General features: G+C 18.4%; 2 protein-coding genes across 2 annotated transcripts; one reads left to right on the top strand and one right to left on the bottom strand.

The window, feature by feature from the left end:
- Positions 1-332: 332 nt before the first annotated feature.
- PADL01_1434600 (methionine aminopeptidase 2) lies at positions 333-2192 on the bottom strand (the record flags this gene model as incomplete). The annotated part of the gene is made up of 1 exon (XM_028684621.1): positions 333-2192. The coding sequence occupies one exon, from the start codon at positions 2190-2192 to the stop codon at positions 333-335; it is 1860 nt and encodes a 619-aa protein (XP_028540681.1).
- A 1685-nt stretch (positions 2193-3877) lies between these two features.
- PADL01_1434500 (dynein-related AAA-type ATPase, putative) lies at positions 3878-27424 on the top strand (the record flags this gene model as incomplete). Its single annotated transcript, XM_028684620.1, has 1 exon — positions 3878-27424. The coding sequence occupies one exon, from the start codon at positions 3878-3880 to the stop codon at positions 27422-27424; it is 23547 nt and encodes a 7848-aa protein (XP_028540680.1).
- Between the last annotated feature and the right edge of the window lie 28 nt (positions 27425-27452).

Below are 27452 nucleotides of genomic sequence, written 5' to 3'. Positions count from 1 at the left end.
AACATTTATTATTGCCTTAAATAAACATGGAACATAATAATTAATGAGAATTCCCTAAGTTGTTATACAAATAAATATAATTGGAGTATAATATAAAATTTTATATATTAATTAAAAGATATATATATATATATATATATATATATATTAAACAAATAATTTTCCAAAAAAAAAAAAAAAAAAATAATAAAAAATAATAATATAAATATACACTATACAAGTGTAACATGTTAGTGCGTTAATTTAAAGGGAAATAATAATAAAATAATTCATATATATATATATATATATATATATATATATATATATTTATTTATTTATTTATTTATATGTTAAAAGTCGGGACCACGAGAAAGTATCTCCTTACATGTTGGTCTTAATAAAATAGTGTGTTCCATTTGAGAAGTGAAAGAATTTTTTATATCACATAAAGGTGGATATGGTTCAACAATATTTAGATCTATTAAAGTTTTAAGAGCCATAAAATGTCTTGTTTGTCCTAAATCATCTAACCATCTATTACAAAAAGGGAGAGTATCAAAATTATCATTAATAACTTTAAGTAAAGTTTTAGCTGAATTTAATCTTATGGGTACAAATTGTTTTTCTGGATTTCTCATATAATGTGAACAATCATTTTCATGATTAACAAATCCTTTACCAGTAGATGCAAATGTTTCAATTGCAAACAATTCTCCTTCTTCCATAATTTCATTTTTTTCTTTTTGTTTTACTATAGGTACACATTTTCCACCATGTATAATATATTTATTAATTGAATGTCCTCTTAAATTACTAATTGCTTTAATAGGATATATTTTTTGATTTAATTCTATTTCATATGATTCAATAGCTTCTTGAATAGCTTCTCCAATATCACACATTCTAGCATCTATACCTGCTTCTTTTAATCCTGTATTTGTGCCATCTTGTGTTGCTTTTATTAAATTATCATATTTATCATTAAATGCTATTGTAAAGGCACAATCAATTATATAACCATTAACATGAACACCAAAATCTAATTTACAAACATCATCATATTTTAAAACTGTTTCATCTCCATAATTTGGAGTATAATGTGCAGCACAATGGTTTAATGAACAACCTGTAGGAAATCCCCAGCCACATTTTAATTTTTGAGCTAGTATTAATTCTTTTGTTTTCCTTTCTGTTTCTTGAGCTATATCTATCATTTTTTTTCCAGGTTTAATAAATGCTTGCATATGTTTTCTAACTTGTCTATGACATTCAGCAGCTTTTCTTAAATCTTCATAATAATCAATACTTAATTTTTCTCTTTCTTTTTTTTCTTGTAAAGATTGACCACTTAAATTATAATTATTATATTCTAAAATTTCTCCTACTGGATATTTTCCATCCTTTCCATATATTAAATCTAAAGGAATAGACGGAGGATTCGTTTGATAGGTCTTTTCAACTTGTGGCCAATTTTTTAACAATCTAATAGAACTATTATCTTGTTCTTCTAACATATGTTCATTTAATATAATTTTCTTTTTAATTTCTCTTATTTCCTCTTCATCAAAATGGATTCTACCATTATTATTATAATTATTGTGCATGTTATTTGTTTCTATAGCACCGTTTGATAACTTATTGCAGTTTTGGTTCTTTTCTCCCTTTACATTTTTTATATCATTTTTAAATTCATTTAATATTAAGTCTAATTTATCTACTTTTTTCTTGTTCTTGGAGTTTTTTTTATTTGATGCACTATTATTATTATTATTTTTATTATTATTATTATTATTATTGTTGTTGTTGTTCTTTGTCTTCTTGTTGGATTCGTTTGGCTTGTTTGATTTATTATTCTTTAAATTTATCTTACTTTCACCATCTTTATTATTTGCTTGATTATTGTTAGTTTCATTATTGACAGTTTCTTCTCCTTGTATATTCATTTTAGAATTATTATCTTCTCTTTTGTTATCTATATTTAAATTACTGACAACCTGAACATCTTTTATTTCTTCATTATTTCCATTCAATATGGTATTGATATGGTTACTACTAGTAGCAGTAGTAATTTCATCATTTACATTTCCATTCTTAATATTTTTTTTACTACTTATATTGTTCATATTGTTCATATTGTTTAAATTTGTGCTTGTTTTTTTTTTCGAATTGCTGTTTTTTTTAACACTACCTTTATTGTTGTTCTTATTCATTTTAAAAAAAATAAAATAAAATAAAGGAAACTTAAAAAAAGAAAAATAAAAAATAATTATATATATATATATATATATTTATATATATTATATTTATGTAATATATATTTTTGTTATTACTTTTTTTTTATTTATATATATTAAAAATCTATAAAAAGGAAATTATTATTTTTTTACGCTCTTTTTTTTTTTTTTTAATATCCTCTTATATATATATATATAAAAGTATTTTTTTTTTTTTTTTTACATTTTTATAATTATAACACTTTAATGTTATTATATCTATAAATAAATAAAACAAATAAAAAAAATATTATTATTACATAGGATGATAATATATATATGTATATATATTTCTTTTTATTTTTTTTTTTATAAAAAAATTATTATAATGTTCATGTAAGTTTTTAATCTTTTTTATTTTTTTAATTCTTCCTATTTTTTTTTTTTTTCTCATATTTGTAATAAATATATATATATATAATAAAATTAAAATACATCTATATATATATATATATATATATATATATATATATATATCATATGCATAATTTGTTCATATATATATATATAAATATAGAAAGCTATTAATAAAGTATACATATGTAAATGTAATTTCTATATTTTATTATATATTATATATATATGGGTAATTGTAATATGTTATATTAATATGATTATATATAATATAACATATATAATAATTAAAGTACTACAACATTTTATAATTTTATAGGCGCCATTTTTTTAATTATTTCTTATATGTTTGTACTTTTTTTTTTTTTTTTTTTTTATTTTATTATTTTCTTTTCCCCACATTTATGTTGTATATATTATAATGGTAGATAATTAAAAATTTGAATACTTTATATATATAATTATTTCTTTTTATTATATATTCCTATAAAATATTTATATTTTAAAAGTAGTACATCAAAAAAAAAAAAAAAAAAAAAAAAATTATCACATATATATATAATATATATATATATATATTTTTATATTTCCATTTTGTTTCTTTTTCTTTTTTTTATAATAATATATAATTAATAATTTTACATATCAAAGTGAAAAAATAAAACAAAATAATTAAGATAAGTGTAAATAAATATAAATATAAATATTATATATATATATATATATATATATATAATAATATATTTACATTATTTAAAACTATTTTGTTGTTCTTGTTTTTACCCTTATGTTTCTCTTGAACAAACAATGTTGTTGTTTTAATATTTCATTTTATAATATTATGTTTTATGAAATAACATGAATAATTAAATATATAAATTGTTATAAGCTTTTTTAATAAAATAATTAGAATGTATAAATTTTATTTTTGAATATTATATGATATATATGTATAAAGATTTTTAATAATTAAAAAGACTATGAATATGTTTATTATAATTTTAAATCTTTTTTTATGTGATATATATATAAGAATATAAATAGGCAAAATAAAATAAAAATAAAGAATAAATATAAAAATAAATAAAAAGTTTTATATTTTATTATTTGTTTAATATACAGTGTATCACCCTAATATATGTACTTTTCCTTCCTACATAAAAATAAAATATATATATATATATATATATATATATATATATATATATATTTATTTATATATATATTTATTTATTATTATTATTATTTTTATTTTTATTTTTTAAAAAATGAAGAGGAGGGGTGACAAAATAATTTATTTGTGGTGCGGTGAAATCATAAAAAATATTAAGAAGAAGAAAATAACAAAAAATTCTTTGAAAAATATAAAAAATGAAGATATTTTTTCAAAAGAAGAAGATAATAAAGAAACATCATGCATAGTAAAATCTTCTTGTGTAGATAAAAAAAAAAAAAATTACTGTCCAAATAATATGTGCCTTATAAATTATATCTATAAGAAATGCAGATTGTTACAAAAATATTTATATTACAAAATATATATTTCTCAAATCAAAAATAAAAAAGTGAAACAATTAAAAGCATATATTATATACCTAGAGATGGATATAAATGGAACCAAAAAAAAAAAAGAAAAAAAAAAAAATATAAATACTCATATCAAAACTAATATGTTTAAAAAGGTATACAATATAGATATGATATTTACAAAATTATTAATATTAACTTTATTTGATACACAATTATTAAAGATATCTTTGAAATTTTTTAACCATTTAATAGTATCAATTATGAACGAATTATTAGATGAAGGTTTTTTATTATCAGAAAATGATTATAGTTTTATAAATAAGAGAAATGATAAGATTTTACAATTAAATAATACAAGTAGAGTTAATTATAATAAGAATATTATATCTTATAATAAAAAAAAGTTAATATCTTGTCTTCATATTTATAACATAATTAGAAAATGTAATATTAATATAGAAATATATTTTTGTATGATATGTTGGAATAATATATTATTTTGTAAAGAATTTCTTTTTGAAGATACCATAAATTATTTCTTTAAAGAAGTTTTAAATAAATCATATGTGGCTTTAAAATATTTTAAAATGGTTGTAATGAAGTATCAACAATATAATAAAGAAAAAAAAACTGAATATACTTTTAGAGATGACAAGAATATGTATTATAATTATTGCATAAAAATATTATTAATTTATTATTATTTAAGTGCATATAATATTATTGATAATAAGTATATGGATTTGTTAAGGGAAATGTTACAATTTCAGGACCCATTATTTGAATCGTTGATATATAAGATATATATGAATTATTATAAAATAGGAGATAAAAAAATATATAACAACAGCAACAATAATAATAATAATAATAATAATAATATATTTTTGAATTATTTTATTAATAAAACAAATGAACATATAAACAACGCAACATTTATAAATTATCCCCATTTAAATAACTACATGGATTATTATGACAATATATTGGACATTTATTTAAAAGAGAATATAAAAGATTTGGAATATATATATATAGACAAATTTCCCCACATTATGAATATATTAAAAAATAATAAAGTTGTAAGTTTTTATAAACATGTTGAAAATAAAATATTATATCCAACCTTTAATGTGAAAAGGAAAAATATTATTGTAGATAATTTGTCAAAAGGTAGATCAAATTTTATTATAACAGACAGATTAAAATGTATATGTGAATTATTAATATTAAATATATATAACAAGAAATCTATTTTGTTGATAGGAAATTATGGATGTGGGAAAACGGGTCTCATAAATTATATATATGAAAAAATATATGGAAAGAGAAAAGAAAAAGAAAAAGAAAATAATATTATAAGTGTATATTTAGATGATGTATCAGATTCTAAATCTATTTTAGGTGTATGGGAAAGTAATGAAAAATGTTTTGAATATAAATATGGAATATTATCTAAAGCAATGATTAAAGGAAAATGGATAGTATTTGAAAATATTAATAATATATCTAATAGTATAATAGAAAAACTGGAAGAAATTAATAGTAAAGGATATATATATATATCAGAAAAGGGTGAGTATATATATCCACATAAAGATTTTCGTCTCTTTGCTACTATAACGTTAGGTAATACACATCAAAACAGCAACAATAATAATATTAATAATAATAATATTATTAATAATAATAATAATAATGAAAATGTTAATGATAAAAAAAAGGATAAATTCAACCATTTGGAATATAATTTCATAGATAATATAAATATATATGATAATCTTACAAATCAGACACAATATAATCAAACCTATAATTCCCATACGATCCATCAAAACCTTTTTGATATTTATCATGGTGTTAGAAAAAAAGAAGATATTGAAAATATTATTCATATGAACTATAGACCAAAATATTTAGGAGAATTATTCAACAAATGGCATTCTATATATATAGGAAATTATAATAACAAAGAAATAAAAGAAATCTTATTTAAAAAATTATATCATGTTAATGATAATTATAAAAAAATTATTTTTAATTGTTTTAATATCATAAAAATAATATTAGATAAATATCATATATTAAGAAATATGAATCTTCATGATTTAATTAAAATAATTAAAAGAATAAATAAAAAAAAAATATTTATATATGAAAATGAAAAAACAAAATTAATATTATTTCAAACAATTAAATCAATATTAATATGTCATATACCTATTCAATCTTTAAGAAATTATTTCATATCCATTCTAAGTAACATATTTCAATTGAATAATAATATTATTATCAAACATTTAAAATCATATTCTGTTGATAAATTTATAAAACAGTTTAATGAAACATTAAAAAATAAATATCAAAAAATATCTATAAATATTGAAAAAATATATAATTATTCTTTCTTATTAACATCTGTTCATAAATCCATTCTATATGATATAATTGAAGCAGTTTATAATAAGGAACCTATATTGTTAATTGGAGATACAGGTGTAGGAAAAACAGCTTTGATAGATTATGTTGCTAAAATATTTCAAAAAAAATTATATGTTTTTGTATTTAGTGAAATGGCAGAGGCATCTGATTTAATAGGAAATTATTATCCATTTAATATTAGTGTAAAAACGAATGAAATCTTTGAGAATATGAAACGTTTAAATAAACAAATTATTGATATATTGTCTATAAAAGAAATTGAAGTATTCTATATTAAATTAAGAATTTTATTGAGTGAAAAAAAATTTATTACTTTCTTAAATACATGTTATAATTTTTCTAATGCATTAATACAAAATGTTAAACAAAATGTTCAATCTTTTGATATGAAAATTATTAGGAGGTATAAGAAATTTATGAATACATGTAAGAGAATTCGAGATTTTTGGTGTGATAATAATACATCAGTTAAAGGCAAAAATTTTACTTTACCCTATGATTATAAAAGGTTAATGTGTGTTGATAAAAATATAAATGAAGAAAATCATTTGTATGTTTTACAAGATGAAGAAGAAAGTAATATCCAGATGAACGAATTAATTTTTAAATTCCATGATGGAATATTAATTGATTGTATAAAGAATGGACATTGGATATTATTAGATGAAATAAATTTAGCTCAAACTGAAATATTACAAAGATTACAAGGTCTTTTAGATAGTTCTAATAAATATTTTGATGTTGTTGAAAAAGGAAATGAACAAATAAAAGTACATAAAAATTTTCGACTGTTTGCATGTATGAATCCACCAATTATACCTAATATAAAAATGAAGAAGGATATAAATATTGTAAAAGAAGATTTAAATTATAACAAAGATATTATAAATATAAATAATAATATTAATAATAATAATAATAATAATAATATGTCTTTATGTGATAATAATTGTAATTATAAAATGCTTAAAAAATTTGATTTTCAAAATGATATTGATTTATATAATAGTACTATTTCTTCTGGAAAAAAAGATTTAGCACCTATCATTAGAAATAAATTTACAGAAATATTTGTTGATGAAATTTTAGAATATAATGATATTCATATGATAGTTAAAGATCTTTTAAAAAATACTACAAGTGATAATACATTAATAGGAAATATAACAAATTGTTATTTAGAAATCAAAAAAAAAAGTTTAAACAATGTCTTCAACACAGAAAATAAACCTATATCTTTTTCTACAAGAAATTTAGTAAGGGCAATTAAATATGCCATATATGTTAATAAAAGAAAATTTAAACCATTACAATTACAAAATGCTGTTAGAAATGGATTTATCTGTAATTTTATGAGTTCTCTTAATTATGATAATCAAAAATTAGTAGAAAATATATTTAAAAAATATTTCAAATATTCCTATGAAAAGGATAATATTGGTCTTCTAAATAATAACAAAAATGATTTATATAACAAATATAATAATAATATGAATCATAACAATTTGAATTCTATGTGTATTCAAAAAGATGGTATAATAAATTATGATATTCTTGATTATTACTATGAATATAAATATTACAATAAAAAGAAAGAACAAGAAGTAGAAGAAATAGAAAAAGATGTAAATATACAATCTTTATCAAATAATAAAATTAATCATCATCCAAATATAAATAATAAGACAAATGGATATCTTTCTAATAAGGAGAATATGAAGTTACCATCTGTAAATATAAATAATAAAGACATTGAAAAATATGCGTGCATAGAAAATAGCTGGATATTATGTGGTAATGAAGAAATAAATTTAAAAAAGATTCTATCCAATTTTATTATTACAAAAAATGTAAAGGAAAATATAAAAAAATTAGCTTTATGCTTAAGTAGTATAAGAACACCTATATTGTTAGAAGGAAATACATCAGTAGGAAAAACGTCACTTGTGAAATTTTTTGCTGACATAACAGGTCATAAATTTATAAGAATTAATAATCATATGAATACAGATATTAGTGAATATTTTGGTCAATTTATTAATGATAAAAAAAGTGGTAATTTAATATTTGAAGAAGGTGTGTTTGTCAAAGCAGTTAGATATGGTCATTGGGTTGTATTAGATGAATTAAATTTAGCACCTTCAGAAGTTTTAGAATCTTTAAACAGAATATTAGATGATAATAAAGAATTATATATACCAGAATTAAAATGTTATGTGAAAGCACATAAAGATTTTATGTTATTTGCTACACAGAATCCTCCTAATAATAATAGTTATTTAGGAAGAAAAGAATTATCGAAGGCGTTTCGAAGTCGTTTTATTGAATTTCAGATTAATGATTTTGATATAGAAGAATTAGAAATTATATTACATAGAAGATGTGCTATATCTCCTAATATATCGAAAAAAATGATTCATGTTTATAGAGATTTAAAAAATATAAAATCGAATTATAATTATTTTAATGATAATATAATGACATTGAGAGATCTAATTAAGTGGGGGAATAGGTATCCAAATAATAATATGGAAGCTTGTTTAAATGGTTATTTTATTATTGCTGAAAAATTGAGGAATAATAAAGACAAAGAATCTGTCAACAAAATTTTGGCTAAATATTTCTTACCAAAAGGAGAAGAATTAAAAATTGATTATGAAAATGATTCTGACGTAAGATTATTAAAGGATGCATTTTTTAAAAAGATACAACAAATGGCAAATAATAAAAAGAAAAACAAAAATGAAGGGAAACAAAAAAATGATCATTTTAATACAATTGACATTAATATAATAAGTAGTAATAATAAAAATAAAAATAATATTAATGGTAATAATAATAATAATAATAATAATAATACTAATAGTAGTAGTAATAAATTTTTGGTGGATTATAAAAATAAGAATATTTTTAAAAAGAAAAAAAAAAAAAATTTGGATGATATACAAAGATATGAATATTTAAAATATATGCATTTTGGAAAAACTACTAGTAGACTTATTTGTTTATTATTAAAATGTTTTAAATATAAAGAATCAGCTTTACTAATTGGAGAAACAGGATGTGGGAAAACTACATGTTGTGAATTATTAAGTTTTATTAAAAACATAAAATTAAATATTTTAAATTGTAATGAAAGTACTGATATATATGATATGATAGGTAGTTTAAAATTTGTAAAAAATACTAAAGAAAATGTCGAAAATTTAAAAAAAAATTGTATTGAATTATATAATATGATAAATGAAAATTATGAAATTGATAATTATGCATCAACTTATTTAAGTGCTATTATATATGATCAAATTTCAGATATAAAAAAAGAAGACTTTTTAGTATTCACATTATATATACAAAAAAAATATAATATAAATAATAATATACAATCTAAATTATATAAAATAGAAAGATGTATAAATAATTTAAAATCATTATTTACATGGTATGATGGTGTATTAGTTTCATCATTAAAAAAAGGTCATATCTTCTTAATGGATGAAATATCATTAGTAGAATCTTCAGTTATAGAAAGATTAAATTCAGTACTTGAATATGAAAGAACTTTATTATTAACAGAAAAAGGAGGCAAGCATGTAAAATATATAAAAGCTCATGATAATTTCTATTTTATTGGTACTATGAATCCATCAGGAGATTTTGGAAAAAAAGAAATCTCACATACTTTAAAAAGTAGATTCACAGAAATTTATGTAGATTCATTTGAACCACACACTGAAGATTATTATTTTTTAATAAAAAATCAAATAAAATTTACAAAAAAGGAAAATATTAAATGTGTGATAGCAAAACAGTTGTGTAGATTATTTGATCAAGTGTGTAAAAAGGCTCATCCAGATACAAATAAAGAAAATAACAACAATAATAATGATGATAATAATAATGATAATAATAATAATAATAATGGTGGTGATGATGATGATAATAATAATAATAATAATAATAATGGTGGTGATAGTAATAATAATTGGGGTGGATATAAATCTGTGAGAACCCATCTTGTGCTATCTATTAGAGATGCTATCAAATGGATAAACTTTATGAATACTTATATTAATAATAAAAAAAACACATACAAAAACAAAACAAAGGTGAATATAAAAAGAAATATTAAACATGATAGTATTAATGTAAAACAAAAATGTTCCTTTCCAATGAAGAGACTTAAATTTTATTGTTTACGTAGCTTTTATCATAGCGGATGTCTAATATTAATTGATAGTAATGAAAATGTTATGAAAAATAATGATTTATTAAAAAATATATTACTAGAATATTTAGAAGAATTGAGAATATCTATTAAATATAATGTGTCAAGATTAGTTGAAGAAAAAAAGAATAATACAAATATATTAAGAAAAATGAAATATTTCAATGAAACACTTTATTTCAAGTTTAAAAAAAAATATTTAAGAATTAATGATTTTTATATAACCTTTATGAAAAAATTGAAATGTGATATAAATACATTTTCTAAAAATTCAAATTTTGTATTTGATACACCTAATATTAAACAGAATCTTTATAAAATTGTTAGAGCCATGCAATTACCTAATGCTATTTTATTAGAAGGTTCTCCAGGTGTTGGAAAAACATGCATAATTGATATACTAGCCAAAATTACAAATAATAAATTAATACGTATAAATTTATCTGAGTGTACAGATATTTATGATTTCATTGGTTCTTACTTTCCAATAAAAGACAAAAAAGATAACACATCATATGAATATGAAAAAAATGATACTTGTGGTGATAATTTATATAATTTAAATCCACATAATAATTCTGATAACATGATTGATAAGAAAAATAAAAGCTTTCAATATGCTTGGGAAGATGGAAAATTAATCGATTGTATGAAGAAAGGATATTGGATTCTTATTGATGAAATAAATTTAGCTAACCAACAAACATTGGAAGGATTGAATTCCATTTTAGATCACAGAAAAGAAATTTATATACCTGAAAAAAATGAAGTTGTAAAATGTCATAAAAATTTCAGATTATTTTGTTGTCAAAATCCATATAAAGAAGGAGGAGGAAGAAAAGGGTTACCTAAATCATTTTTAAATAGATTTTCAAAAATATATTTTGAAGATTTAGATGATTATGATTATTTTTGCATAGTAGAAAAATTATATGGTGATATAATATCAGTTGACTTAATTAAGAAAATTATAAAAATTATATTTACTATAAAAAAAATAAACTTTTTATTAAATCATAGTGAAGGATGGGTATGGAATTTAAGAGATATATTAAGAATTTGTAAAGTTCTTAAATATGTAAACACAAAGAAAAATTTCGTTATCATTTGTGATATGATAATTTGTAATAGATTAGTATGTAAAGAAGATAAATATATAATCAGAAGTATAATAGTAAATATATATAAAGATAATGAATATTTTATTGAAAATATTATATCGATTTTATTAAATAATATATCATATAAAAGTGATACTAAAATGAGTTTAAAAGAAAAAATAATTCATTTTATTAATTCGAATGATCAAAACAATATGTGGAAAAATTACATATCTATGGATCTACAAATTGAAAAAAATGAAGAAATTGTTGACATAAAAAGAGATGGAAACAAAAATGAAAATAAAAAAAAAAAATATACATATGATAATTATTTTTCTTCTTATTATAATAATTTATGTTCATATAACAATTTGCATAATTCCAAGTCATCATTTATTTTGTGTAAAGATGAAAAGATTTATTTCTCTTTCCTATCAGCAATACGTTTAAATATGCCTATATTATTAAATGGAAAAAATAATTCTGGAAAATCATCTTTTATACATAATATATCTCATCGATTTAATAAAAAATTATTTGAATTTTCTTTAACTGATGATATAGACACATTTGATTTGTTTGGATCGTATGAACATAACAGTAAGGATAATTTTATTAATAAATTTATGAATAAAATAAAAAAATTAAATAAAATTATCATAAAAAGATTAATAAAAAGGAAAAATATCCAAAAAAAAAATCTATACAATCTAATAAAACATTTTTGTTTTAAAAATGAAGATACTCAAAATGTTCATAAGAATAAATTATATATATTTTTAAAAGAATATAATAAAGAACCTTTTAAAAATAAATACCATAAGCTTTTCATTTTATACATAATAAACAAATTAGATGTCTTATCTATACAATATATAGATTGTTTAAAGAATGAAGAAATGAAAAATAAATTGGAAGATATACAAAAGAATTATTTAGAATCTATACAAATATGTAATAAATATATTATAGGTAATAAGAATATAATAATAAAGAAAAGGATTAAGCATATTATATCGAATATATTATATATATCTAAATTAATAAGAACTAATCAAATAAATGAAAATGTTTATGTTTTTAAAGAAAGTAATTTTATTAAAGCAATAAAAAAAGGTCATTGGATTTTAATAAAACATTTACATTATTCAACACCATCCTTATTGGATAGATTAAATAGTTTGTTTGAAGAAAATGGATATATATTACTACATGAATTTGGAAAGAAAAAAAAAATTCGTCCTCACAAAAATTTTCAAATATTTTTAACCTTGAGTTCTGAAGAGCACTACAAAATTAGTAAGGCCCTAAGAAATAGATGTTTTGAAATATTTTTTGATAATAATAATATGGAATATATTGATGGGCACTGCATGCAGGTATATAAGAGTGATAAACAAAATGTTTCCTCTTCACCCACTGCAAGATATAATGATAATATGGATAATAAGAATGATATTAATAATAATAATGATATTAATAATAAGAATGGTATTAATAATAATAATGATATTAACATTAATATTAATATTAATATTAATGGTAGTTATAATTCTCATTTCCATTTTGATAATATTTATCATCCTATTCATGGTGAGGACAATAAATGTAATAGCTTAAATGTCCATAATAATAATATAAAGATATATGAATCAACATTGTGTTTTTATCCTTATATAAACATTAATAATAAAGAAAATGTAAATGTAACTAAAAATTATTATAACTACAAGTGTAACTCATCAGACAACTTATTGTTCGATTTAATAAATATTAATTTTAATGAAGATAATTCACAGAATATGCAGAATAAGAGACAAAATAATTTTTCATTCCATGATAATATATTTGATATTATTAAAGAGGACAATATATTTTTTTACATTATAAATAATTTTTTGAAGAATGTTAAAAAAATCTTAAAAAAAAAAAAAAATGATATACATATAAAAAATATTAATAAATTTGTTAAGTTTTTTTTTTATGATGAAGATAAAAAAACAAAGAATATACAACAAGGTAGTAACATAAAAATTAATAATATTAAAATGTTAGATTATATAAATTATTGTTATAATTCTTTTTGTAAACAATATAGTATTACATATAATAATGTAGATATAATATATTTCTCAATTATCATATCTGTATTTACATATATAGTAGAATATATGTTTGATGAAAGCATACTAAATAGAAGAAAAAATAAAATCAACATGAAAATAAAAAAAAATGATAATGAACATATAAATAATAATAATAATATATATGAAAAGAAAATAAAAAAGGTAGATATTATAAATTCTTTTTATGACAACAAAACAATAAATAATTCTTTTTATATTAATTTAAATAAATTATTAAGTAACAAATTTAATAATAACTTTTATTGTATAGATAATTATATAAAAATAATTTGTACTCATTTTTTAAGAGTTGAAAATAGGAAACAAAATATAAACAATTATAATTTAAAAAAATATTTATATCTCTTCTCACAATATTTTATATATTTTTATTGTCACTTATTTGCTAATATAACTCAAGACATGCAAATATTATTCTATCCATTTTTTTATTTCTTAAATAATATGATAATTATAACAATATATAAAATGAAGAAAAAACAAAACAGATGTTATACAAAAGAAAAAAGTAAAATGAAAAATAAAATAAATAATAATAAAATAAATAATAATAATATGTTATTAAACAGTTTAATAGATAAATATATAAATAATAATAATAATAATAATCATGTGTATGCTCATAAATTATCTCCCAATGTTTTGAATTCCTTTTATTTACACATTTTTATTAAATACATCTATTATTATAACAATATGTATACAAAGAATACAAGATTCTTTTTGAATAATAAAAATGCTGGAGATGAAAATATTTTATTTGTAGATCCTAAAATACATCTTGATAATAATATATTAAAAGAAATTTCTTTAATCAGTACTTTCTATGACTTAATATTAAACAAATTTTTTTGTTTTTTAATATGTAGTTTTCTAGAAAGATTTTCTTTATATGATATTTTTTATAGATATCAATATTTATTAACTATGAAGAATAAAATATATTTGAGAAGAATTAAAAAAAATGAAGAAAAACAAAATGGTTCCTTTGAATATAACAATTATATATTATATGATAAAGAAATGGAAACATATTTAGATTTTATTACAAATAATATAATATGTAAGAAGCTGGATTATTTTTATATAATAAGCAAATATATATATAATAATGTGATAAAAAATAAGATAACAAATAAGAAATTATATGATCTACATTATTTATATTTTATTAATCCAATAATTGAAATGACAAAATATATTACAACAAATGAAACGATAGATGTATACTTTTATTACTTTTTTGAATTTGTCAAGTCTTTTTTCAAATTTAATTTTAGTTACCTTTATTATAAGAAAAGAGATTATTACAATAAAGAAAATAAAATCAACACACATGGTAATAATAATAATAATCATAATAATAATAATAATAACAGTTATAATTTTAAGGAGAATCAATTTGATATATTTAAAGCTAAGAAAGAAAAGAAAACAGAAGAAGAATGTGACATATTTCATTGTCTAAATAAATTTGTAGTATCATTAGAACGTTTATTATTTGAGAGCATACAAAAGAATGATAATAATAAAAAGAGAAATAGAAAAAAATGCAATAAAAAAAATATTTCTAAGAAAACCTTTTTCTTCTCTTATTATATTTTTCTTTACATATATACATTCGAAACGATTTGTAATTTTAATTATGATACAATATATAATAAAATAATATTTATAAGTGATACTATTAAATACTTGTTAAAAATAACAAATAAAAAAAATAAAATATTATTAAAATATATTCAAAAGGCAAAATGGATAGTTCAAAATAATTATAGAGTATTAAATAAAAAATTAATTTATAACATAAAAAATTTAGAATATGACATACAAAATAATAATAATAATAAAAATAATAAAAATAATAATTATTATTATATGGACAAATCATTTAATAAAGAAAGTGTGTTATTAAATATATTTTCAAAAAAAAACATGGATGAAAAAATAAATAAAATATATAAAATATATAATATATATAATATTTTTGATAATGTAAAGAATATATATTTTTATAATAAATGGATACAAAATATATTTCAAGTTATAAATAATATATATATAAGTTATTTTATATATATAAGAAATGAATATAATTATAGACATGTTTTATTAAATAATGATTACACAGATATATTACAAACATGTTGTGATACTATAACAAATAAGAATAACAAATTAAATGAAAATAATATTATTACAAATGATAATATCGAAATATTTCTTATACAACTCAAATATTTTACATATACATTAAATTTTTTACATATACAAGAAAATTTTAAAAAAAAAATTAATTATATAGAAAATATTATAACAAGTTATTTTATAAAGAATAATAAATATATACAAAATATTTTTCAAATAAATGTATTAAAAAATAAACAAGTATATCTAAATAATAAAAATAATATTATTCAATATGAGCAATTATTATATCCCACAAATAATAATAATAATAATAATAATAATAATAGTAGTAGTAGTAACAATTTTGATATATGTGATTATAAACATAATATTTTATTATTCTATTATGAATATATTTTATATAATATAAATTTAAAATATATATATAATGCTTATCTTTATTTAAGTGGTGTCTATATATATTTGCATTATGAACATAATAAGAAAAAAGTTGGGGTGGAAAATATAAAAAAATATTCAAATATATTAATAAATTGTTCCTATCAAAAGAATGATTTAAACAAAATTTTTTTTTGTTCAATAAATGATAATAATAATAATAATAATAATAATAATATTAATATTAATAATAATTATAATATTTATAATAATATGTTGATTAACTTATCTACTACATATGAACAGATTAGATGTACTATAAAAAACACATATGAATATCTAAACAATATAGATAATACCATATTTATCTTTGAACCCAAAATAGATATATTAAGTTTCTTGAAAGAACGTTATGATATGTTAGAATATGTGTATACAAATATTTATAAGAATGAAGAAGATACTCAAGAAATATATTTAATAAACACATTGTTTGTAATTATTGAAGAATTATTGTATTTGTTTTATTGTATATTGATGAATATATATATGATAAGAGATAAACGTTATGAATATTATTTTAAAGATAACAACAATAATAATATTAATACTAATTTATTTGTTGAAGATAAAACACAAAATAATAATTATTTGTTAAAACCAAAAGAAAATAATTATGAAGAACTAAATAATATACATATTTCTGTACCTAAAGAATGTGATGAAATGTCAAATGTTGTTACATATGAAGAATATTGTATTTTTAAAAATATTTATGTAAATAAAAATATTAATGATATATATATAAGTATGGATGAAAATTATTCTTATATTAACACATCTTTATATAACAAGACAACAATATTAGATTCATTTATAAATATGTATAAACAAATTAACGAAAAATCTAAAAATAAAAAAGGTGCAATTACTTTATTACATTTAAATGCTACTCATTTAATATTTCAGAATTTAAAACAAAATTATTATCATTATTTAATAAATTATCCATATACAAATTATAATAATTCAATATCAAATGAAGAAGAAAAGCAAAATATTATGTATACATATGATAGTGCATTTACAAAATGTTCTAATGAAAATATTTTGTGTCATTATTTTGCTTATCATGTGTTTATTATTTTTTCTAATATCATGCAGAGTTATCATGCCTATAAATTTGATCAATACAAATATGGAATCGAAAAAGCAATACAATTTAACAAAAAAAAAAAAAATGATATCAACAAAAAAAATGATATTAACAATATAAATAATAATAGTTATCATCATTGTAGTAGTAGCTCTAGTTGTAATAATATGTCTTATTTTTACGTTTTTTATAAATTTTTTCAAATATATCAAATAATAATGTATAAGAAAGAAGCCTCTACAGATATACTTTCCTTTTTATTGTGTCTATATGATTATTTTCATAATGAACAAAAAGAAAATAAACAATATGGTTATAATCAAAATGATGGGCTTGAATATATTCTTGTTTTTATTTTTTTATTATATAATATTATACAGATTAATATAGAAAAAAATAGTAAGTCAACAAATAATAGTAATAATAATAGTAATAATAATAATTGTAATTATCGTGATAATTTGCAATATGATCAATTGTCATCAGAAGAAAGTACTAAAAATATGAATGATATAAAAAAGATTATTAATAATGACAAAGAAAATTATTGGAATGATATAATAAATGTGCTTTTTTTAGAAAATAGAAATTTAAATAATCTTATTATTTTTTATAAACATGATGAATATTTTATTTATTATATTGGTTGTATGTATATATCTCATTATTTCTTAAATATAGTTTGTTCACAAATAAGAAAACAAGTTAAAGATATTTTTAAAAAAAAAGGTATGAAAAAATATTTTAAAGAGGTCATAAATTCAATAGATGAAGAAATATATATGAATTCTCATCTTAATAATTTATATATAGATAAAATTGATTTGTCTGAGTCATATTCTTTGAATCACAATAATTATAATTTGAAAAAGAAGAAATGTATAAAAAATAAAATAAATAATTTGCAAAGAGATATACCATTATTTCCTAATATCTTGAAAAATATATCTAAAAGAAAAAAAAAAAAATTGTTTAAAATATTAAATATAAATGTTAACAAGAACAATGATAATATTAATAATACATATATTGATCATAATAGTAATAATTTTGAGTGTATTGATTATATAAAAAATTATATATATAAAAATAACAGTATGGACGTAGAAGTTTTATATATAAATTTAAAGACAGATTTTAAGAATTTTATGAAAAATGTTTTATCATATCACAATTTAAAATGTATACTAGAACGTATAATATCAAATAATAGTAGTAGTAGTAGTAGTAATAATATTAATAATACTTGTGGTTATTTTAATTTCTCACCACAGTATATTCACTATTCTATTATAAATGCTTGCATTAGTTTCATTCATCATATAAAAGAAAAGTATGGACTTATATTAAAATTTACACATGCTATTATCTACTCTTTAAATGTATTTATTCATAGTACTCATAATATAAACTTTTCAATATATCAAATGAGAAATAATGAAAAAAATCGAATGTTTCATATTAATAGAAGTGTAGGTGAAGAAAATAATTTATGTGATGGAATATACAAATATATAGAATTCCCTTTGAATTTTAATAAAATAATAAATCACAAAAGAGAAGACATCAACAACATTATTAATAATAATGAGGTAGATAATAATAATAATAATAATAATAAGGTAGATAATAATATTATAATGCAGAAGAATAAACATAATTCCTTATATGAATTAACCTATTGCGAATTTGTTATTAGAATTTTAAAAAACCCAAAAAGTATTATCAAAGAATATGATATGAATAATTTATTAAATTGTCTTAAATATTTTTGTAAGAATATTATTCTCTTTAATGAAATAGATGAAGCAAATGATATGAATGAATTTTTTAAAATCGAACAGTTTAAAAATAAGAACCTTAAAAATAAATTAGATTATATCGAAGATAAAGAAAATGAAAATTTAAATAAAAATATTGAGAAAGAATTAGATAATATTTTTTATTCACAAATTTATTTATATAAAAATGAAGATGATGATGTACATATCTCGAATATAAAATCAAATAATAATCTGAATGAAAAATATATGATAGATATAGAAGATCATAATTGTAATTATAGTGATGGTAATAATTATTATGATGAAACAAAATATATTAATTGTATAAATGAAAATAATGATTCTAATACACAAGATTGTGATAAATTACAAGCTGATGATCATACACATGCAGATAATAAAAACAAGATATATATCCAAAATAAATGTAATAATAATGATGATATAAATAATAATTCATTGAGTGTAGAAGAAAGTAAAGAAAAAATAAATGAAGAATTATTTAATAAAATTATATACAAACTTGTAAAACTTTTTAAAAGAAATATTAAAGAAAATAAAAATAATAAAAATTATAATATTAAAAATTATAATAATTCTAGTGAATATATAAAAAAAAAAAAAACACATATTGATAGAATACAAAAAAATATTAATCATTTATTTGAAATGATTATTTATAATATAAACAACAGTAAAGACAAATTGGATGGTTTGATATTAAATAATAAAAATGAAAATAATAATTTACATATGTTGTTAAAAAAAGGAAATGAAGAAAATAAATTTTTAATATTTACATTAAATATATTAAATTATTATAATGATTTTACAAATTATAATGATGAAGAATTTGAAAATTTTAAAAAAGATATATCAGAATTTTTATTAAAAAATAAAAAAAGAAACCATGCTTATATAAATAAATATATGAATTTATTAGAATATAAAAATAATATAGAGAATTATATTTTTAGTGCTCTCAAACATTTATGTATATATCTTAATAATATAAAAAATAATTTTTTATCTATATATAATAATAATAATAATTATAAAATTCTTAATATTATAAATTCGATAGATAGCATTTTAAATATTCCACTTAGATATGTAAAGAATGAAATTGAAAAGATAATTTCAAAGTTAGAAAATATTATTACATTAATCAATTCACTCAAAAAAGATAATTTCTTAAATTTTGATGAAGATACAATGAATAAATTAAAAGATATAATGAAAAATAATATTGTAGAAAATTTTTTAGTATATACTATATATTTTAGGTTGTTAAAATTTAAACAAATAAAAAATATTAGAAAAAAGTTATATCAAAAAATTGTAAAGAATAAGACATTACGTTTGTTTGCTTATTTGTTTTATTTATGTTATGAGGATGATAAAAATGAAAATGTGAAAATAAATGATTATAAGAAAAAAGTGGAAGCTGATAAGATGGAGGAGGACCATAATAAAAACAATACAACAGATAGGTGTATTCAAAAATGTGATAATAATGATTATTTTAATGATAATTATGATAATTTTAGTGGTGATATAATTTTTCAGATGAACAGTTGTCTAATTGACTATTCAAGATATAATATTATTAAAAAAGAAGAAGAGAATAATAAAACATTTCCTATGAGTGATATGTTTAAATTAAAAATTATAAAAACATTCGAATGCATAATTATATTTTTAAGAGATTCAATGATAGGAGAATTCCCTATACGTTTAAATCTTATATATTTCATATCTGTAATTTTTAAGAATTCATTAAATATGAATGAACGTATTATGAGTAATGTTTTTTTTTATGTATATAATTATATGTATATTTATTTACCTTTAATAAGAAAAAAAATCCGTATGTCAAAAAATTATTTTGATTTACAGTTAAAAAAATCATTACAAAAAATTAATTTTGATCTTATAGATATAGATTCTTACAAGCTATCTATTATAAAATTTAAAAATAAAATTGTTTATTTTACAAAATTATTCTTTCAACAAATAAATATATCTGTTGATACATTTTTGATTCAAAATAAACGTTCCTTATTTAATTCAGAAGTGCAAAAAGAAGAACAAAAATTTGTTAAATTAGAAACGACCAATAATTTGAGTTATAATAAAAATGGAAGTGATAATGAATTGATCTATGAATCGAATGAAAAAAATAAAAAGGAATTATTAAATGGGGGAGGAGCTGTCAAAGGGATGAATTCGAATGACATATTGATTGATAATAATAATAATATTGAAAGTGATAATAATAATATTGAAAGTGATAATAATAATATAGAAAGTGATGATAATAAAATATATCTATTAAGCGATATATCCAGCGAAATTTCTGATGACAATAAAAATGTAAAAAGCCCTACAAATGAAGAACAACATTATATTAAAAAAAATTTATGTGAATTAAAAAAATGTTTTATAAGTTTAGAAAATAAAATTGAAAGGAATATAAATACAACAAAAAAAATTAAAAAAAACAAGAATAATGTACTTAATTTAAAAATGAAGAAAAATTTAAATAATTTTATAAACAATATAGACAATTATTATAGTTTTGAAGATATGTCAAATAATTATAGTAATGAAATAAAAAATATTTTAAATATACAATGTTTAAATGCTAATACAAATCAAAAAAAAAGATGGATATATATACTTAAACATTTCTTAACAAAAAAATTAAATATATCTATATTAAATGATTTAAATAATATAACATTTTTTTCAAATATATTTAAAAATTCGGTAAATTTTGAAAATATAAATAATAAAAGTGATGTTATATTAGAATATAATAATAGTAGAGAAATCGTAGACGAGTTGAGAAATGCATTATTATATATGTCAAAGAAATATTTAGAACACGAAAGAATCAAAAATGTGGAAGAGAATAATATGGAAGAAAATAATATGGATAATAAAAGGATAAATATTACATATAATAATAATTATAATAATAATAATTATAGTGATAATAAAAATTTTGGACCACTATCAAAATGGAAGATCGAACAGATTGATGAGGAGGTAGTAAATTTTGAAAATAATTTAAAAAAATATATCAAAGATAAAAGAATATATAGTATTGATTTTATTGATGAAATGAATAAGATTCTCAATGAAAATGAAAAGAAAAATTATAAAATTTTATATTTAATAATATATATAAAATCTATTAATATACATAAAGATATGCAAAATGAAGATATCTTATATTATCTTTTCAATTCTATAAATATGGAATATTTTAAATTAAGAAATGAAATGTATATATTATATGAACATTTTAAATTATATTATTTTTTAATAGGACATAATATATTATTATATAAAAAGAAAAGAAATGAATATGATATAAGTTTTATACAAATAAAATTTTCAACATTTGAAAAGTTTTTATATCAATGTAATATTATGAAGACATGTTTATTACAATATCTAAGTATTTTTTATGAAGAATTATTAAAAGTAGATATATTTAAAAATATATTATTTTGTTTATATCAAATTATATATATAATATATAATTCTAACGAATATTTAATGTTTAAATATTTTAAGAATATACAGAATGTATATTGTTTACAAGAATTTAATAAAATAATATCATCAAGTATCAAACTTAGTGTGAATAATTATTTATTAGAATATATATATAAATCAATACAATATATATTAGACAATATAAATATTATATACAATTTGAATATACCTGTATATATAAAAGAACAATTATATACTCACATACAAAATTTTGTTTTATCTTTTGAAAAAATAAAGAAGAATTCTATATATGTGAAGGATATATTAGAAGAAAGAATAAACAAAAAAATTCAAAACAACACCCAAAAAAACAACAACAAAAATAATAATAATAATAATAATAGTTGTAACAATTTGGATGGGGGGGAGAGTTATTTTTTTGATGAAAATATAAAAAATATGAATAAACATATCTACAAATTTATTGAAAATATAATAAATGTCAAATCTATAATATGTAAAAAAGAATATCCAGATTTTCAAGAAAATAAAAATATTAGTGATATCTATTGTATAAAAAATATTTTATATTTTTATTTAAATACAAATGATATAATTACATTATTATATAATAAAAATATGCCTAATAATTGTTACAATGAGAATAATTTGAGAAGGAATAAATATGTGGATATATTTTTTTATCTAAGTAAAAATTTATTTTATTTTTTTAAATATATATTCCTTTATTTTTCAGATATTTATATTGGTTTCTCAAATATATCTTTGTATTTCTTAAAGGTATTAAAAGTTTTATATACAAAAGGATTATGTAAAGATGTCGATCATAAAAATAATGAAGAAGAAAACATACAAGCTGATAATCAAAATGAAAAGAAAGAACAAGAAAAGTTCCATAAAATTGATTTTCTTAAGGGTATAGGATTAGGAGAAGGAAAAGGTATAAGAAATATTGTAGATCAAGTTGATAATGAAGATATTGATAATATTTGTGATGAAAATGAAGAAATATTTAATAGTGATGATGAAGAAAATTTTAATGAAGAAGCTATTGAATCAACATATAATTTTCAAAAATTTTGTGAAAAAGAATTTAAAGATATTAATAATTGTGATAATAATGAAAAAAAATTAGAAAATGAAAAAGATAATATAAATATGGATCCACAAAAACAAAATGAAAATGATCAAAAAAAAAGTCATACGAATGATCAGGAGCAAAATATTAACAATAATAATGATGATATAAATCACAAAAATGAAGAAAATGATCTAACAAATATAGATGATGTATTTGAAAGAAATAAAAGTGACACCTTTAATATTACTCATGATAATATTACAAAGGATATTAATGAAAATAATAAGAAAAATGATAATGGAAATGAAGAGGACAACACGAATGATAATAATAATGACCATCAGAATCAAAATAATAGTGATGACCATCAGAATCAAAATAATAGTGATGACCATCAGAATCAAAATAATAGTGATGACCATCAAAATCAAAATAATAGTGATGACCATCAGAATCAAATTAATAGTGATAACCTTCAGAATCAAATTAATAATGATGATGAATATAATATGAATGATATAGAACCATTGGAAGAAAATAATAATGAGGATGCCATAAATTATGATGATGAAAATAATAAAAATAAAATAAATTTCGATAATTTAACAAGCCAATTAGATAACGATAAATTCGATGAAACATATGATAAATTTAATGATATTAATGATAACGATAGTTATAATTTTGATTCAAGTTTTGAAATTGAATCTAGTGATTTCTCCAAAAATTTTAGTGACAAATCTTTCTCAGATAATGATGAAGGAGAAAAAGAAGATAACAATATCGCTGGCCAAGATAATCAAAAATATCAAGAGGACTCTAAAAATGAAAATAAAGAGAAACATGATAAAAATGATGATGATCTTTCGCTTGATGATAATAATATGTTAAAGGAGAATTGTGAACAGCAAATATCGGAAGGTAGCATAAATTATGAGGATGAACTATTTGAAGAAGAGTATAAAGACAATGTTGAAAAAAATGAAGATAAAAAAGAGGAGGATAATTTACACATTGTTAATGAGAAGAGTGATGATAATAATGGTGATGATGATAATAATAATGATGATAATTATTATGGTGATGATGATAATAATGGTGATAATTATTATGGTGATGATGATAATAATAATAATGATAATAATAATAATGATAATAATAATAATGATGATGAAAAAGATAAACCACAGACTTGTAACGACTTATTCATGGATGAACAAACAAGTCAACATGATAATAAGGTAAATAACCAAAAAGATAATAAAAATATAGAAGAAGAAATATCTTATGGTGACAAAAAACAGGATGAAAAAAATAAGGCTGAAAATGGAATAGCAGATAATATATATGACAATGAGAATTTAAATAATGATGAGGGCATGAAAAATTTGAAACAAAATAACATTAATATAAATACACAAAAAAACGAAAGAGATGGAAACAAAAATATGGAAGGTGAACAAAAATTAAATGGAGGTGATAATAATGAGAATCTACAAGATGATCAATCTAATATAAATGATTTTTCATTTACGATTAATAAATGTAATATGTATATGGAAAAGATAAATGACATATCGAAATTTTTAGATAAAATACAGGAGCGTTTACATAATATGGATGATAATAATGTGGACACTGACAATATGGATGATAAAAATGTAAATGATAAAAATGTAAATGATAAAAATATGAATGATAAAAATATAAATGATGACAATATGGATGATAATAATATAAATGATGAAAATACAAATAATAATAATCCAAATAATAATCTTCCAAATAATAATAATCCAAATAATAATAATCCAAATAATAATAATCCAAATAATAATAATCCAAATAATAATAATCCAAATAATAATCCTACAAATGATTGTGCTATGAATTTGCAAGATTCAAATTTAGATGATGAAGATAATAATAGAAGACAAGAAAAAACCAAAAATGAAGAGGTGAATAATGTTATTTCTATTGAAGATAGAGAAATGAAGAAAAATATAATTAACCATTTTGATAATGATGATGATAAAGAAGAATCTGATAATATGGAAGAGAAAGAAAAGAAAAACTCTAGAAGAAATGATAATAAAGATGAAATGTTAAATGTAGATTATGATAACATAAAAGATGAAGAAAATGTAAATAATGTAGATTATGATAACGTGAAAGATGAAGAATATGATAAGAATGATATATTAAAAGATAGTTATAATAAAGTTCATGGAAATAATAAAATATTTGAGAATAATATTGAAGAAGAAAAAGAAGATGATGAAGAAGAAGAATATATCAATATGAATGTGATGAAAGATGGGGTAAAAACTAATTATATAGAACATATAAATAATAATGAAGGATATGAAGATATATATGAAAAAATAAATAATGAGACAGAAATATTATCTAGTCAATTATGTGAAGAACTTAAAATGATATTAGAACCAACAATTCGAAATAAATATGAAGGAGATTATAAAACAGGAAAAAAATTGAATATAAAAAAATTAGTAAATTATTTTGCTAGTGATTTTAGAAATAATAAAATATGGAAAAGAAAAACAAAATTAGATAAAAGAGATTATAATATTATTATAGCTATAGATAATACAAAAAGTATGAAAATAAATAATATTCAAAAAACAACATTAAGTACTATCTTTTTAGTTGCTAAAGCATTTGAAAAATTAAATGTAGGAAAAATTTCTATATGTTCTTTTGGAGAAAGTGAAAAAATTAATTCAAATAATATTGTATGTTCAATGACAAATAATTTAAATAAACAAGATTTTTTAAAAATCTTAAATCATTTTCAATTTAGTTATGATACAGAGAATTCATTTGATAATGCTATGTTAAATGCATTAAAAATATGTAATTATATATTTAAAAATACATATAATAATAAACATAATATTATTAATAATTTAATGCTTATAATAAGTGATGGAAGATTTAATAAAAATTCTGTAAAATCTGAAATATCCAAATGTATACAAAATAATTTTATTCCTATTCTTATGATTATTGATACACCACCATCAAATCATAACAACAATAATAATAAAAATAGTAGTAATAATAATAATAATAATAATATTAAAACACAATCCATTTTTGATTTAAAACAAACTTTTTATAAAAATAATAAATTACAAATCGTTCCTTATCTTTATGATTTCCCTTTTCCATATTTTGTTGTTGTTAATGATATAAATAATATACCTTCATTAACATGTGACATTATCAGGCAATGGTTTGAAATATTAAACAACAAATAAAAAGAAAAAACATACAATTTAAAAAATA

Source organism: Plasmodium sp. gorilla clade G2 (assembly GCF_900097015.1).
Source record: "Plasmodium sp. gorilla clade G2 genome assembly, chromosome: 14".
Classification (NCBI taxonomy): Eukaryota; Apicomplexa; class Aconoidasida; order Haemosporida; family Plasmodiidae; genus Plasmodium; species Plasmodium adleri (nom. inval.).
Note: the sequence above shows the minus strand (reverse complement) of the source record. Positions and strands in the feature narration are given on the sequence as shown.